Here is a 17,416-nt window from a genome sequence, read left to right on the forward strand (position 1 = left end):
TTAACCCTTTAAATCTGCTGTTATTGCTATTATCATAACTTCAGTAGTTTGGGGCGATCACACAACTGGTCAGTTGTCAATTAAAAAACAATCCGGTTGATATTTTCATTACATTTAAATCTGTTAAAATCGATCCACGCTGATTGATCTCCCTTTTCTTGATCGTATCCCAGGCATCTAATCTAATCTCATCTCACCTCACCTCATCTAATCTAATCTAATCTCATCTAATCTCATATCATCTCATCTCACCTCACCTCATCTAATCTAATCTAATCTCATATCATCTCATCTCATCTCACCTCATCTGCACTTTGTGCGGCTTCACCTCACATTGCAGTGACAGAACCATCCGGCACTTTGCAGTGAATGTGCCGGATGGTTCTGTCAAAGTGTCTCAGGGGCAGTGACAGGCTGAGAGACCTCGACAGATGGTAGCCGAGCGAGCGATGGCAAAGCTGGTAGATCTACAGCCCGGGTTGGTTTCACCGACCTACAAATAAACATCTTCCTAAAAATACTTCTCAACTTGCTTGCTGCCTCCCCCCCCCCCCCCCTTCCCCTCTCCTCCTCGTCTTCACCTCTTTCTTATCGATACTCGTCTTTTCTCTTGTCAGGTGAAACGCTTCCTCTCGCCACGTTCTTCAAACAGCCCTTTGCACCTTCATTTTCTTTGCCCTATTTGTTATTTTGCCCGATGTCTTTTGAAATGTAAGGCGATACAACGAGCCCTGAACAACCTTGCCCAGACGACCCCCTCTCTTTAGTCTTCACCTCTCAACCTCCCGGGGGAGCAGGTCATCGTACTCCCTTGCTCTCCTCGGCATGTACAATCCAGCTTCAGGCGCTGATATCAGCCCATAAATATAACCAGTGCATCATTTTGCAGTGTAATGAATATGACAGGAAACCCGGCGCCACCTGTTCGCTCCTTTATCCTTGAAATTTCAGTGGAAAAAGCTGCTCAGCACTTGACGCAGTAGTAAAAGTGTTTGTCAACACACTGTGATGCCGAATCTGATACTGGACATTAGAAATAGTGTCAGATCGCTGTGTGCGTTGTGACCCGTGTGAATAGCACATCTTGACATTGGTTTATATTTATCAGGAGCAGCCCCTGTAGATTTCTGGCCTAATGATTCACGGCCTGGTTTGGAACATTTGATTTAATAGGAGCTGGCAAAGAAACGGTGTCGGAGACTGCGTCTGGTGAAGGGTGTCGGATGGATGTGAAAGGACGGAGGGACGAGTTCAGCTTCGTCTTCTCTTGGCCATTTTATTATCATTTCATCTCGGTGACGAGGCCGTTACAATCCAAGTGGACATGAACTCACTGCAGAACTGTTTGTCACAGCTGATCTGACGTGCACAACACAACCAGCGTCCACGTGAAATATCAGAACCTGAGTAGAAGGTGTTCAGAGAAGTTGAGCTGCTAACGGGCCGAGTATCTGGCTGCTTAGCGCTGCTGGCGGACACAACCTATAAATACTCGTCGGGTCATCACCAGCCTCATGGGCTCAGCTGAGCCGTCGCTTCTTCTGAACATGAACACAAAGGAAATCAGCCTCTTGTTCAAGTGGTGACGGAACCAATTCAGATTCTGATGATTCATATTCAGTTGTCTTGATAATTACTTTATATTTATGAAAGAAAATGAGTGGGTAAAAAACAGGAAACGTTTTTTATCTCCTCAAATATATTATTATAATTCTGAGTCTGATATCAGGTAAGGTAATAATCCTATTTGAGAAATGGAACTGATGCATCAATGACCGAATCAAACAATATTTATTCTCAGAACATGAATCCTCTCTTGAATCATTTCCTTTTCTCCTGCTGTTCCGCCCCCCCCCCCCCGAGGGGTGTAGATGAAAGACGTGATCACATTCAGGTGATATTCAGTGAAGTGATATTTATCTGTGGGCGAGGACAGAACTTTATGCTCGTTCTTGAATCTCATCTCAACAAGTGGTGCAGCAGGCAGACGAAGCTCCGACCTGAGACACCGGTTCACAGGAAGTGGTTTTAAATGTAGCTCTGCAGACGCTAGTTTCTTCTCTTGGTAACGATCCCGGGCGACAGCCGCCCATGAACACACTGCTGAGATCCTTCCACATGAGGAGTATGTCCTCGTGTGTGGTTTTCTGCAGTTGGTGGTAAAAGCACATATCAACAACATGTGTCTTCCTGAGTGATGCATCGAAGGAATCACATGTGATAATGAGTTAACGGTTCTTCTCTCTTATCTGAGATGGGATCTATTCACCCAAACTCCTAGAGGAGGAAGTGAAATGGGTTTCTGGAGAACTGATGATTGGAATCTTCACCTCAGTCCTAGTTGGGATCATTAATGAGGAAGTGGCAGAAGCGTTTTGTAATTCATCGCATCGCACCTGCTCCACTGACCTGTGCATTCCCACAATGCACCTGGGAGATCGTGGCCTCTTGGATTCCCTCCCATGATTCACTCTGTCAGGGTCATGTGACCCCAGGGCAGGGGGGGGGGGGGTGACTCCATTGAGCGGATCTCTGGTCCTCGTTTCCTTCAGCGACCAAATCGAGACCAAAAGTCTCAACATGTTTTTGTGACGGACAAATGACGGATGATTCAAACGGGGACAGACAATGGACGACAGCGTTTCCATTTGTCACCTTCGACTCTACCTCCGGAGCAGAGGAGGAGTTCTTCTTCTTGATCGTTCCTCTGCTCAGCTTCTTCAGAATAGATCCTACAGATCTTAAACCATGTCACTGTCCAGACTAAAGATTGTCCTTAAAACCTAATGGAGAATTGTGTGATAAATAACAGGAGGAGCTGGTGCCGTGCTCTGTGTATGTTGTGTGTGAGACTTGTGTGTGAGTCTAGGAGTTAAACGTAAGTGGAGAGGTGACAGAACTTGCAGTCAGATCAAATAGCAGTTGCTATTCCAGAAGCCGTGTCCATGTAGGGAGGCGTCTATAAACTGCTTCGGTGCAGTCGCAGGAGCCCTGGGAGGCCGGAGGAAGGGCGGAGGCGTGTGAGACATGTTCTTCGTGGGCTATTTTATTAGCATGACGGCGTGTATCCGGTGAGTTCAGCAGTCGGATGCAGCTCGAAGACAGTTTCTTGCTCGTGTTGTGAATGCGAAAGCAGACACACGAGGCCGAGTGGCTGAAAGTGGAAATGAAGGTTGATGAGCTGCAAGGCGGCCATGTTGGTCCCAGCGATCCTGTGGAAATAGAATAAAACCCTGGATTGGTTAGAGCCCCCGTCCACGGCGCTGCTCCCTCCTTCACACGATCTCATGTTGGAGTTTAAACCTTCGACCGTCCCAGTTTCAGCTGCTTGGACTCAGTTTAAAATGGCGACTTGTGTTTGTGAGGCAGTGGGGGGGACGGACCTCCGCAGGAAGCATCAGATCAACTCTGCAGCTCTTTCCTGTCGTAATGAGACGATCTGTGGAAAAATGAACTGAGCTCATAATGGGGGGGGGCTGCACGCTGGATATTTATAGGTTTGGTGGCAGCAGAAGTTACAGTCATCAGTTGGATGTCTGCTGAGGTGATAGGTCTCTTATAATAGGTCTGACGTCATGAAGATATCATTACGTACTTCTTAACGGCTTCGAAAGCTGCAGATGCTCAAGAAACGAGCAGTAGAAGATGATCATTTTTGATTTCACCTCAACATGAGAGGTGATTCGATGTGTTTCCCCTCAGGAGGAATGAGACGAACCCCAGTCAGTGTTTATTGGCTGTTGTCTCAGAGCAGCTGGCGTCCTGAGTGACGAGGCCGCGGTCACATGGTCACTTCAGCGTCTCAGCCTGCAAATAACAAAATGAAGTCACACTTGTAAGATCATCTGACTGCAGTTCTCTGAAGGAGCCAGAAGTAGAATCACTGGGTTTACAGGGACCAGTGAGTGCTGGGAAGCTGCATGTTACCACAGATCAGTTCTCAAGGCTGCTCGCTCAGAAGGAATTAGCTGACCCCAGATCTGCCTGGACGGGTTTGCTTCTTATTTCAGAGAAAGAAGCTGCGAACTGAAATCAGACACAACGCGGAGAACCTGGTGCAAGATGTGCTGCAGGGTTGTCAGGACAGTTTCCACGAGGCACACATTGTGTTAGTATTTGTGTGGTTGTGTACTTCACTCCTCAGAAGACTCACAACAGAGCCTAATATTGTTGGTACAGAACTCCTCTTTAACTCTTTAAAGCATTAGCATTGTTCCCAGTGTGTTTGTGGTCTGTCATCACCTGTTCTCTCACCATCTGAAATCCCTCTGCCCACAGTACATCTCACTGGCATGTGGCACGCACACACACACACACACACACACAGTTGGACGAGAAGAGGCGTCCTAGGCCTTTTATCCCCCCAACACAGACCTAGATCCATCTGGACCCGGGCCCCTCAGCGGAGGTGGCCCTGTTGTCAGCAGGGTCTCTGGGGTCTTAGCCCGTTAAGTCCAGGGGGAAAGAAACTCATAAACTGATGCTGTAACGATTCACTTCACTGTTAAACATTATATTACCAGTCCCATAATATGCTCCCAGGTTATGATTCAATATGAGAATCTTTAGAATCTTCTCTTTAAGGCCGTGAATGTTCCGACCCACACAGAAGTGTGATCCTCTGCCTGTTGCTTTGTTTCTGAGTGAATCGGACGAGCTCGTGCTTCCTGCTTCACGCAGTTTGAGGACGTTAACCAATCAAATCACGTTAATGCCAAAGACCTGGTTCATCCGGTTGGAGGTTTGATTTCCCGTTAACTTCTCTTTAGCGTTGTGTTGATTGGTAGCCTGGCACATTGGCACAAAAGCCGATAAGTTGTGTGTCCTGTTCTGTGACGGTTGTTGTTACGACGCTGGCGTGATGGTCGTAGCACCACGCGGTAAGGTATTCACGTGTGTGCTGCATCAGCACTGTTATGTATAATCTGTGAGAATATAGATCATTCTCTTGATGAATCATCTTGTTTAAAGATTTCAGAAACTTTCCCAAGTCTCAATTTGTGATCATGTATGACAAAGAAAATTCTAATTCTCATATTTGACAAGATACAAGATTTTAGCTTATGTGAAAAATGACTAAAACAATTTATAGATTATGAAAAAGGTTTTGTATTTTTTAACTGACAATGTATAATTACAGCTCCACACAAAATGCCTGAGTAACCTTCTGCTTGACAAATTGTGTGTGACATGATGACGAGCACAGTTTTCAGCTGTAAATAGCCGGAGGGAGAAGAACTTTAGAAGCTTCACTACGGGGCTGTGGTTTCCTCTGAGCCACGAGGTCACACCACCTTCACTGAACCTCCACGGGGGGGCAGATGTGGACAGATGTGTCCTGGTGTGAGAATGAGGTTCTGAGAGGTGAGTCCACGGGGCAGGAGGGTTCAGGGTATTAGGGGTGGGTGGGGGGGGGATTAACTCTTGGCTCTTGTGTCATTGTCCCAAATCGTCCCTGTGGCACCCAAGTTCAGGGTGGGGGGGGGTATTTAAAGCCTGCAAAGGGGGAGAAGGGTGGAAGGAGGGAGGGTGAGGGAGGGTCGGGTGGTGGCTCCTGAATGTCGGCTCCACCTGTCGTGTGTCGGAGACAGAACTCTGACGCTGTCACGGTGACGTCACACGTGAAGACAGACACACAAACTGAGACTGGTGGTAAAGCAAGGACAGACGTGAGGTTTGTCTTTCAGTGTCTCGCTAACTCTTAATGCAAAGCACCTTTCAAAACGGCTTCTTTAAGACTTTATTGAGATAAAAATAAGATAAATCCCCAAGAAAAAGTACTAATTACATGATGAAACATGTAAAATGGTGCAAAAGAAAGTGACGTCAAACCAGATATATTAATATTGACTTGTTAGTTGTGGGTTTTTAATTTGAGGAAAGATTTCTCTCTTTGTGATTCAAGTGTGTTTAAGGATATTTTTAATTTGAGCTGTTTAGATGTTGTGTAGTATTTCTACTGACGTCAGTATCTCAACATGAAGCAGCTTTGTTTATAGATTTATCTCTGAAAACATTAAGTGTGAATGTGTGTGTCCTTGTGCATCACTGACATAGTGACCTCATAAACAAAAGAGCAGTGTGTATTTATGTGACGGCTTTTATAGTGTTGCAGAGGCATGTGAGCAGGCCATGGTGTGTGTGTGTGTGTGTGTGTGTGTGTGTGTGTGTGTGTGTGTGTGTGTGTGTGTGTGTGTGTGTGTGTGTGTGTGTGTGTGTGTGTGTGTGCGTGTGAGAGACAAAGGTGGCTGCAGTGGGACAGGTGTGTCCTCCGTGTCAAACTTACAGGCTCTAAGTATTTTCGGCAGTGAGACATAAATACACACACTTCTCTCAGCGTCTACCCGAGCCTGAGGGGACGAGCACCTCTCAGGGTTTTAGATAATTGATTGATTCAACAAAGTCTAATTGTTCAAATAACATTGTTTAATTTTACAATATTAAACCATTGTAACCATAATCGGACCAAGGACTGAGAAACGTGATTCCCACAACATGACGTGAACTTAAAGCCTGAAGTTCCTTCTTGATCGTATGGAGGAGGAAACAGATCAAACTAACAAGCTTCATTTTATCTTTACAAGCCTCCAACAAGTTCAATTAGCTATAAAAATACAATCTATGCTTAAACTTCATTTGTTACCTGTAATTAATGAAAGTAAATAAGATTAAAAGACAAATGTAAAAAGAGAAGAGGATGAACTCAGGACTTTATCTGATTTAATGTAATGATGATTCTCTTTGTAGTTTATGAACAATAACAGATTCTCATAATATGGATTATGAGGATCTGTATCTGTATTTCTGTTGAAGCTTCTGATTGACACTTGCCCCGCCCTTTTGTGTGACATCACCCCCATGACGTCATGTGATTTCAGTCACATGACATCATGTTAAGTTATATAACTTATATTCAGTTTGTGTGAGTGATGTGTTCAAATACAACGAGGTGATCTCCAGCTGTTAGAGACCATTTTGTGATTTAAGGATGGAGAAGGTCATCATTCAGTCCTTCAAACATTTGGAAGCTAACGATGCTAAACATCTGGATCCGTAACGGACATGATGCTAATCCTGCTCATGACTGCCCCCGGAGGCCCACCGCAGGAACTGCATCGGCTCTTTGAGGGACGTTATTAGGAGCTGTGTGTGTGTGTGTGTGTGTGTGTGTGTGTGTGTGTGTGTGTGTGTGTGTGTGTGTGTCAGCTGTATTGAGGGTCAGCAGCCCTTATTCCCCTTGAGGTATGGGGGGGGGGGGGGGGGGTAGGTATGACAGGCATTCAGCTGGGCCACCATGACCTCATTTAACAAGAAGGCCGAGCTGAGCCAGGCTAGACGGACAGGTGTGGACAGACAGGGGGGGGCAGAGGGGAGGTGCTTGAGGAGGAGGTGTAAATCAAACTATCTCAGGTAGGACAGACGGGGGGGGGGGGGGGGGGGGGGCAGAGGGGAGGTGCTTGAGGAGGAGGTGTAAATCAGGGAGGACAGATAACTGGCTCCTGCTGAGATTCTGGATTTGATGGATCCTGATTTCATTCACACCTGCTCCTCTTTGATGTGAACTCCTCCTGTTTCCCACACGTTCTCCAGTTTATTATTTTATATCTCCTCCTCCTCCTCCTCCTCCTCCTCCTCTCTGTCTTGGACCTTTACAGTTCACCTCAGGAATCCTGCCTTCTCAGCTGTCCACCGGTGTCCCATAGCAACCCGATTTAGCCTCAGCCACCGCCTCCTCTTGGCCCTCCCACCACCAGGTCTTTTCTCCTCCTCCTCCTCCTCCTAAATTTGGTCATGCATGGCAAAGAAGACGAGCACCTGCTGGGACCCGGTGGCCTCCTTCTCCTCTCTCCTTTACATCCAATGACACTCCTCTCTCTCCTCTCATCCCGTCACTCCTCTCACTCCTCTGTCTCCTCCCTCTCTCCTCCGCCTGTCTCCTCTCCGTCCATCCTGCAGATCTGCAGTCACACTCCAGTGCAGACATCAGACCTGGAAACACACACACACTCATTTGAAGCCTCTCGAAACACTGATCAGAGTCTGATTGTCGCCGACGAGCACGACCGATTCCATCAGTAAGAACTCGGCCGAGAGCCATTTACATCTGTGTTCTGCCCGTCACTCATCACATGTCACACGTCACTCGTCGGCCAATGAAACCTGTAGAAATCCTCTCCCTCTCTTATGAGGCCTCAGGCTGCTCCTTGGTACCAGACTCATTAAACCTGAAACCAGATGTTCAATGATCACATCTGTTAACTCTCTCTTTGTGTGCGTGCTGTCAGTACACGTGGATGTATGTGTCACACATGTATATGACCGTGTCTCCTCTCTCCCCCCCCCCCCCCTCAGACCTTCACAGCTTGGTGTAACTCCCACTTGAGGAAGGCCGGCACACAGATCGAGAACATTGAAGAGGATTTCAGAAATGGCCTCAAACTCATGCTGCTGCTGGAGGTCATATCAGGTGGAGTCCATGACACTGTGATCATGTGATACTGATCTGTCAGTCATCAATAATAACAATAACAATAACAACAATATACCTAAGATGATCCGAGGGATGAACCCTGATGACAAAGTAAATACGAATGTGTTTGTTGGTCTTTAAGAGACAAAGGAGACTTTCAGTGAAACTGACAAAATCTGTAAATCGTCACATTTGAGGAGCAGCAATCACAGACATCATCGGCATAAACGTTTAATTGTTGATTAAAATCTTTTGCAAATGAATTTTCTGATGAATGACAAACTGAGCAACAGTTGTTTCCGCCCTGGTAAACATTGTTTCTGTCATTCAGGCGAGAGACTGCCCAAACCCGACAAGGGCAAGATGCGTTTCCATAAGATCGCCAACGTGAACAAAGCCCTGGACTTCATCTGCAGCAAGGGAGTGAAGCTGGTGTCCATCGGTGCTGAGGGTGAGTCGCCTGCTTTAATCAACACAGCTTCATCTGAATAATCATCTATCAAAGTAAACTGTTGTTTCATTCACTTGAGACTTTGTGTTTTTAAAGACGTTTTAGTCAAACAGTGAAATTGTCCTCGATAGAAGAACAAACCTCTAAATATTAGAATTTAAAACCTTTATTATTGAATTAAACTCAATGTTCAGTGAAATGTTCAAAGCTGCTGAGTGAATCACATCAATCTAAATCTGTTGGGTTCTGAGGTCAAACTGGGTGAAACCACAGAAACACGCTGTGACGTTCACTTGTGTAACTTTCAGCTCAAAAGCTGTTGCACAAAAATTCCCTAATTGCAGCTCAGATTTCCTCGGAGCCTTCGGGCCGCACGGAATTCAATTAGTCTCAAGAACTTCAAACGATCTTCTCACCTCGTAGAGAGTCCCAGGACCCGGTCTCCATCTTCTCCACTAATGTGTGTTGGTGTGTTTGTGCAGAGATCGTGGACGGTAATGGGAAGATGACCCTGGGTATGATCTGGACCATCATCCTGCGCTTTGCCATCCAGGACATCTCCGTGGAAGGTGAAGTTGAATCCTCATTACAAACACGCCACACGTTTGTTGGGTTAAAGATGTGAAACGGTTTAAAGAATCGTTAAGAAATAGATCAACAGGTAAAATCACAACTTTGAGATCTTTGCACTTTGGTTTTCATACAGATTGAAATGACTAGATTCAAACATGTTTGTGTGTCAGGTTACAAAGGAACACACTTCCTGTTTGTGGTGTTTTATTCATCAACATTAGCGAACGATGTGTGTCGAGTTTATTCCACACGAGAGCAGCTCTCTGCTTCTGACTAGAATCCCCACGTGTGTTATATGAGCACAACCTTCTGAACTCATGAAACACTTCTCGTCTCCAAGTAGCGTCACAATCCAGACTTTGCTCAGATGCTCACCTCAGTTTCCTCCACTGTGCGACATGTGCAGTCAATAACCTTTTATTCGTTCCATCAACTTTATATCTTATCATTATTCAAGACACAGCACATTTCTGTGAGAAGGACTCAGACCTTCAGCTCGTCTTCTTCGTCTCTTTGTGGAAGCTGCTCTGCAATGTGCTCCGACCTCCCATAATGCATCATTCCTCTGCCAGCGCAGGACAGAATGTCTGAACCTCGTTTATTAGGATTCTCTCCTCGTGGTTCATTCACCGTTAAACTTCATCTTCCATGAATCCAACCTGTATATATTAAACATCTTATTACATTCAGGCCACTTCCCTTGTTCATAAAGAATAATGTTTGACTGTGTCTGCAGAGACCTCTGCCAAGGAGGGTCTGCTGCTGTGGTGCCAGAGGAAGACTGCCCCCTACAGGAACGTCAACGTGCAGAACTTCCACATCAGGTGGGTCAACACCACCGAACTGTGGCGTCCACAGAGAACTGCAGCCGCTCGTATCCACCATGTTGTTTCCCAGCTGTTACTGTCACACGTTCCCTTCCTCCTTTATCACTGATCACTTTTCTTTGTTCCGTCTTCATCTTTTATTACTTTACGTCTTCTTCCTGCTCCTCCTCTTCCTCCTCTTCCTCCTCCTCTTCCTCCTCTCAGTTGGAAGGACGGCCTGGCTCTGTGCGCCCTCATCCACAGACACAGACCCGACCTCATCGACTACTCCAAACTGAGAAAGGTGCCCTGTCCTCGCTTTGTTCCACCATCAATACTCCTTCTTTCACTCCTGTTTCTGTTCAGATGCTTTCTGCTGTTATCGCGTATTTCACAGGACTTAACCACAGGAAATCGTTTGTAGATATGACAGATGTCCTGTGTTTGTGTCTGCAGGACGACCCCATTGGAAACCTGAACACCGCCTTCGAGGTGGCTGAGAAGTTCCTGGACATCCCCAAGATGCTGGACGCTGAAGGTGAGGAAACACTGGAGCTCAGGAACCAGACAGAACCGTATCGAGTTCACGACGGCAGATCGCACGAGGACGAGAGAACTTTGAAATCATCTGTTGAAGAACTGATGTTTCTATAAGTTTTCATACAAACATAGATTTTAAATCATTTAGTATTTTACTGACACTTTTCAAAAGCCAAACTAAGGTTATGTGTTCATGAGGTATAATAATTGTAATATGAATCTATCCTCAGATATTGTGAACACACCCAAACCCGATGAGAAGGCCATCATGACCTACGTGTCCTGCTTCTACCACGCCTTCGCTGGAGCTGAGCAGGTCAGACGGCGTTTTACTTTATTATTGAACGTACTAATATTTAATATATCATATAAATGTAAATGTTCATGTCGTCCTCTCAGGCTGAGACCGCCGCCAACCGCATCTGCAAAGTTCTGGCCGTCAACCAGGAAAACGAGAAACTGATGGAGGAGTACGAGAAGCTGGCGAGTGAGGTGAGAGAAAACTCCTCCTCTGCAACAAGTTCAAATCACTGCTCCTCCTCTTCGTCATTTCTTTTTCTTTTCCACGAATAACTGATTAAATTACTGATATTGTTAAGACCAGTGGAATTCAGAGGGTCTAAGTGAAGGTCAAAGGTCAAGTGAGATAGAATCTTGAAGATAGTTTGGTAAGAATTGATGAAGAAGAGACGAAGCTTCATTTAATCTCAAATCCAAAGTCAGTCAACCACAAAAAAACTAATCCAGACAAAATGTACCAACGATGGAAACATGTCACAGTGACGGATATAAAACCTCTAGATTGAAATAACCCTTGATGATTGAACTCTGCAGCTGCTGGAGTGGATCCGCCGCACCATCCCCTGGCTGGAGAACCGCTTGACGGAGCAGACCATGCGCGCCATGCAGCAGAAGCTGGAGGACTTCCGTGACTACCGCCGCATCCACAAGCCGCCACGCGTGCAGGAGAAATGTCAGCTGGAGATCAACTTCAACACCCTGCAGACCAAGCTGCGGCTCAGCAACAGGCCCGCCTTCATGCCCTCCGAGGGCAAGATGGTGTCGGTGAGGCAGCAGCACGCCATCAATCTGGGTTCATAGGCTCTCAGCATTGATATTAGAAAAAGCTCCATGAATATATAAACTCTTCGTCCCTTCCACACGTCACAGTAATGACTAAACCTCCTCCTCCTCCTTCAGGACATTGCCAACGCCTGGAAGGGTCTGGAGCAGGTGGAGAAGGGCTACGAGGAGTGGCTGCTGACGGAGATCCGTCGCCTGGAGAGACTCGACCACCTGGCTGAGAAGTTCAAGCAGAAGTGTGCGATGCACGAGTCCTGGACCGGAGGTAAGAACTGAAGAAGCAGGAGCGATCTCAGGGAGTCAGCTCTGAGGTCAGAGGGACGGGATCAAATCTTCCTGGTTTCACACAGAAGAAGTTGGAGCTTCTATTTTCTATTATTGATAATAATAATAATAAGTTAAAGTGTGTGCTCCCACTGGTTATTACCCATGATCCTCTGCTTCCTGACCCTGAAGAGCTGCAGCTGTAACAAATCCACCAAACTCTGTTTCTTCATGTTTAACAGTTTCCTGCTGAATATTGGAGATAAACTCTGGTTTTTAATAACTTCAGAGTGTTTCTAACTGATCTGAGTTCAGCTTCACTCTTCACCTGGAGCTGGTTGTGACAGTTGAAGCTGACTCTCAGTCAGTTCTTCTCACAGGAGATGGAACCCACTCAGCAGAGAACAGAGAACAGACGCTCTGTGAACATGAGAAAGTTTCCTCCTTCTCTCCCTCTCACACATCAGACTCATCCTCAGTGTTGCTTTAACAACTGTGAGTCTTGACCTTTCCCCCCCGTGTGTTTCAGGTAAGGAGGACCTGTTGTCCCAGAAGGATTACGAGTCAGCGTCTCTGATGGAGATCAGAGCCCTCATGAGGAAGCACGAGGCCTTCGAGAGCGACCTCGCCGCTCACCAGGACAGAGTGGAGCAGATCGCCGCCATCGCCCAGGAGCTGAAGTAAGACCCACCACGAGGAGGAAGTGGAGATGAAGGGTTTCTAACGTGGAGATCACTGAGAAATAAAGATGGAGAGCAGGAGAAACAGGAGGAGAAACTGTGCTGTCTCGGAAACTGAAGGAGGTAGAGAGATGGTCGAGGTAGAAGAATACGAGAAGAACAAAAGGTGCAACAGACGAGTGAGAAGCATATTAATGAGAGATGAAGAGATGAATCATGAAAGAGCAGAAACCTCTTGATCTCCACGTTTCCTTCCTCCACCGCTGCTCAGGAGCTCTTTGATGATATATACAGTAAATTAATATGAATATGTATAAATGTCAAACCTCATTTATCAGGGCTTCAAAAGCTAAACGCTCTCCGGTGACCTCTGCGTCGCAGGTGAGGATAAAAACGACCTGAAGTATGGGACGGTAGTTTCTCACTGAAGTTATGATAAAGTGACAGAAGTTAGTTTTGGAACTGGCAGTAAACTTGTTGCTTTGAGTTTATTACAGTTACAGTGACGCAGTAACAGATTACATTTTAAATTACAGTCTTACACTGATATTTTACACGAGATCACGTTTCATTTAGACATTTTACTTTTTACCATTATACATTAAAGACTGTTTATAAAGATGGACGACACGTCCCCACTTCCATCAGATGGACAGATGTTCTGATATGGGCGCTGCCATCTCGCACTGGTAATGTCATTACTACAAAATGAGAGAAACCATTGTGTGTGTTGTGACCTTAGTCTGGTCCATGTCCCATCCACTACCATGGAGAAGGTGGGGTTTACGACCTGTTGTCCATCTGTATATGAAATAGATGAAGATGTATTTGACTCCCTCAGTGAGCTGGATTACCACGATGCTGCCACAGTCAACACCCGCTGCCAGGGCATCTGTGACCAGTGGGACAACCTGGGGACCCTGACCCAGAAGAGGAGGGACGCACTGGAGGTAGACATTCATATTCATATTCATAATGTTATAGATATACTCAGTGTTTATCACCTTTTATCCAAAACTAATTGAGATGTCAGTTGTCTGTTGAACACAAGCTACAGTCTGAACACACGTGTATTGTGTGTTGTTGTGTGTGTAGCGTGTGGAGAAGCTGTGGGAGACTATTGACCAGCTGTACCTGGAGTTTGCCAAGAGGGCGGCGCCATTTAACAACTGGATGGACGGAGCCATGGAGGACCTGCAGGACATGTTCATCGTCCACAGCATCGAGGAGATCCAGGTACACACAGCACCATGAACACACACACTACAGTTTTTAACACCAACCATAACAGAACCATAAGGAAACATCAGCATGCTTTATACATGTAGAGATAAATCCTGAGTTATTATGTGAAAAGACTGTTAAAGTAATAAAATGTCCAGAATCTCCTTTGTCTGGATCCGAGTCAAAGTTTCACAGGTTCTCTCTTGGTCCTGAGTAAAATCCAACAGAATCAAACTTCCTCTGTCTGACTCCACCCCCCCCCCCCCCACAGAGTCTGATCACCGCTCACGACCAGTTCAAGGCCACCCTGCCCGAGGCCGACAAGGAGCGCATGGCCACCATGGGCATCCACAACGAGATCCTGAAGATCGCCCAGACCTACGGCATCAAGCTGTCCGGAATCAACCCCTACACCAACCTCACCCCCCCGGACATCAGCACTAAGTGGGACACCGTGAGTCGAATCCAACGCACCCACAAACAAGTGGGATTCCCAGTCAAGGGAACAGGAAATGACACATTAATAGATTATTTAGAATTTTCCCAACGTTCTGCATTGCACTTGTTCATCTGGCTGATGAGAAACAGCTCTTTGATGGCGACACAGTGTCGAGGTTAGACGTGAGCTAGAGGAGACACGTGATGCTTCTCCAGTTTCCTTCCTCTGGTGTGATAAACCTCTAACTGGTCTGCAGGTGAAGCACCTCGTGCCCCTCAGAGACCAAATGCTCCAGGAGGAGGTGGCCAGACAACAGGCCAACGAGAGACTGAGGCGCCAGTTCGCTGCCCAGGCCAACATCATCGGACCCTGGATTCAAACCAACATGGAGGTACGGCAGAGAAGGGACCTTCAGTCTGATTGGACGATATCACCGTGAAGGAACCTTGACATGAGACTTTGCTGCATGTAGAACACGGAGTAGATCATTATACAGTAAAACTCTTCATGACAAAGAAATGTAATCGATCCTTTACAGTTTAACCATGAACTTTATTATCAATAAATAAAACTCCACAATATATAGAAACAACAGAAATAAACACCCAAATAGATACAACTTAAATTAAGAAAACTGATTTTTCTTTTCTGCATCGTTTATTCAGGAAAATAAGTTTTCATCTCATTTCAATTGAGCACGGAAACCAAACATTACACAGCATATTAAAAATAGTATAGTATATAAAATATATGTAATTCAATAATTCAAAGTTAATGATTTCATGTTATTATTTAACTGGTTCCTGAGTAATCTGGACGTCATTAATTATTGGATGTGTGAACAACACACCACATATACCTGCTGATACTAAAGATATAAAAATAGGACTTGGCTTCAGTGGAATCTTCTCACGGTGTTTCTTGCTTCCTGCAGGAGATCAGCCACGTGTCCGTGGACATCGCCAGCTCCCTGGAGGAACAGATGAACAGCCTGAAACAGTACGAGCAGAACATCATCAACTACAAATCCAACATCGACAAGCTGGAGGGCGACCACCAGCTCAGCCAGGAGTCCCTCATCTTCGACAACAAGCACACCAACTACACCATGGAGGTGCGGCGCGCGGAGGCACTTTCACTTTGCATCTTCCTCCTGCTCTGTTTCATTTCTTCATTCATCCATTTTCCCCTCCACCACTGCAGCACATCCGCGTGGGCTGGGAGCAGCTGCTCACCACCATCGCCAGAACCATCAACGAGGTGGAGAACCAGATCCTGACCCGCGACGCCAAGGGCATCAGCCAGGAGCAGCTCAACGAGTTCAGAGCCTCCTTCAACCACTTCGACAGGGTGAGGCGTTCGCTGCCCGCGGGACAAACCACACAGAGAGCTCGTATAGAAAGACCTTTTTCATTAGACTGTTTATTTAAAACTCAGAAATCAAGACAATAGCAGCAGAGATCTTGTGAAACATCAGGACTCATGATGAATCCACACATTTGTTTTTCCTTTGCAGAAGAGAAACGGAATGATGGACCCAGACGACTTCCGCGCCTGCCTCATCTCCATGGGCTACGATCTGGTGAGTCCGAATATTCTGATATCAATTTAAACTTCACGTGTTTAACTTGAATACGATGAGTGAAGACAAGTCGTTAAAGGAAAACTCAATAAAGGATCCTCTCCCCCCCGACAGGGTGAGGTGGAGTTTGCTCGCATCATGACCCTGGTGGACCCCAACAACACGGGGGTGGTGACCTTCCAGGCCTTCATCGACTTCATGACCCGCGAGACCGCTGAGACCGACACTGCAGAACAGGTCATGGCCTCCTTCAAGATTCTGGCCTCAGACAAGGTGAGAGGATCCTGTCTTACACTGAGGTGATCGATAACTAGATCCACAGCTTCAGTTGAACCACATCGACTCCCTCTCCTCTCCTCTGCAGAACTACATCACCATGGAGGAGCTGCGCAGGGAGCTGCCGCTCGAGCAGGCCGAGTACTGCATCAGCCGCATGACCAAGTACATCGCAGTCGACAGCCCGACCGGCGCCCTGGACTACATCTCCTTCTCCAGTGCCCTCTACGGAGAGAGCGACTTGTAAAAACACAGCCGCTTTCTCTTCACCTCCTCTCATCCCTTCTTCCCAGCTTCCCCCTATTTCTCCTGTTCGGAGAGAGCGATTTTAAACCCTTCCACTGTCCTCCTACATTTGTTCTTATCATCTTTTCCTCTTTAAATCTTAACCTCTACTCCCCCCCCCCCCCCCTGTCTACACTGCCTGAGAGGGTGAGAGTAGAAGACTCTGCTCAAATCTGGACGGCCCCTCTTCTTTCCAAACCTTTAGAACACCCACGGGTGCCAGGCTGAACTTATGTAGGAGCGTACATAAACAGACTTGTAGATGTCGAACAGAAGGTGGTGACGAGGGGAAAGATAACGAATCGTGTGTTGAGCAAAGCCTCCTGCTCTCCGCCCTCTCGCTCTCAGATGACATATTTTTGTAGAAGGGTAATTAAAGAAGAAAATGTGATGAAAAAGCTGGTTGGTCAGTTGGCTTGTTGGTTGTGTATTTGTGCAGATGCATGCTATGTTGAAGTTTAGAAATGCTGCAAGTCTCAGACTCTTAAATCGTGTAAAACCCATCGTCAGCAGAGGAAAGTCAGGGGTTCGAGTCCGGGCCACACCGAGGGCGTGAGCAGCGCGTGGCGGCCGCGTCTCGTGCGTTCACACAGGCAGCGTGTCTGCTAGTCAGGGTACTGGTATAATTACTGTGTTTTCTGGAATAAAAGTACTGCGTTAACTAAACGCAGCTTCTGGTCCTGCAACTACAATACTTATCTTGTTATTGTCAACAGAAACGCTGGAGTGCTTTTACTCTGAAA

The 17,416-nt window shown here is 46.4% G+C and overlaps 2 protein-coding genes across 3 annotated transcripts in view; both read left to right on the top strand.

Moving 5' to 3' along the window:
- The window catches only part of rbm14b (RNA binding motif protein 14b), a 16,329-nt gene extending 12,564 nt beyond the window's left edge, over nt 1-3,765 (top strand). Inside the window, exon 5 of the transcript XR_004616923.1 lies at nt 3,750-3,765. The gene's annotated coding sequence lies outside the window, so the exon portion shown is untranslated. The remainder of the gene's footprint in view (nt 1-3,749) is intronic.
- Nucleotides 1-17,075, top strand: part of actn3b (actinin alpha 3b) — a 19,473-nt gene extending 2,398 nt beyond the window's left edge. The window contains exons 3-22 of one of the 2 annotated variants that reach the window (XM_034614942.1): nt 8,353-8,467; nt 8,802-8,921; nt 9,404-9,490; nt 10,231-10,318; nt 10,526-10,604; nt 10,757-10,838; nt 11,071-11,156; nt 11,240-11,332; nt 11,675-11,905; nt 12,041-12,188; nt 12,717-12,867; nt 13,709-13,817; nt 13,963-14,103; nt 14,363-14,545; nt 14,787-14,921; nt 15,465-15,644; nt 15,734-15,880; nt 16,047-16,112; nt 16,227-16,385; nt 16,477-16,710. In XM_034614942.1, the coding sequence (XP_034470833.1) occupies nt 8,353-8,467; nt 8,802-8,921; nt 9,404-9,490; nt 10,231-10,318; nt 10,526-10,604; nt 10,757-10,838; nt 11,071-11,156; nt 11,240-11,332; nt 11,675-11,905; nt 12,041-12,188; nt 12,717-12,867; nt 13,709-13,817; nt 13,963-14,103; nt 14,363-14,545; nt 14,787-14,921; nt 15,465-15,644; nt 15,734-15,880; nt 16,047-16,112; nt 16,227-16,385; nt 16,477-16,635 (2,559 nt within the window). In that variant the 3' untranslated portion in view covers nt 16,636-16,710. Of the gene's footprint in view, nt 1-8,352; nt 8,468-8,801; nt 8,922-9,403; nt 9,491-10,230; nt 10,319-10,525; nt 10,605-10,756; nt 10,839-11,070; nt 11,157-11,239; nt 11,333-11,674; nt 11,906-12,040; nt 12,189-12,716; nt 12,868-13,708; nt 13,818-13,962; nt 14,104-14,362; nt 14,546-14,786; nt 14,922-15,464; nt 15,645-15,733; nt 15,881-16,046; nt 16,113-16,226; nt 16,386-16,476 lie in introns of both variants that reach the window. The other variant, XM_034614943.1, reaches the window with a different exon arrangement.
- Nucleotides 17,076-17,416: the final 341 nt, after the last annotated feature.

Source organism: Hippoglossus hippoglossus, chromosome 18, assembly GCF_009819705.1.
Source record: "Hippoglossus hippoglossus isolate fHipHip1 chromosome 18, fHipHip1.pri, whole genome shotgun sequence".
In the NCBI taxonomy this organism is placed as follows: domain Eukaryota; kingdom Metazoa; phylum Chordata; class Actinopteri; order Pleuronectiformes; family Pleuronectidae; genus Hippoglossus; species Hippoglossus hippoglossus.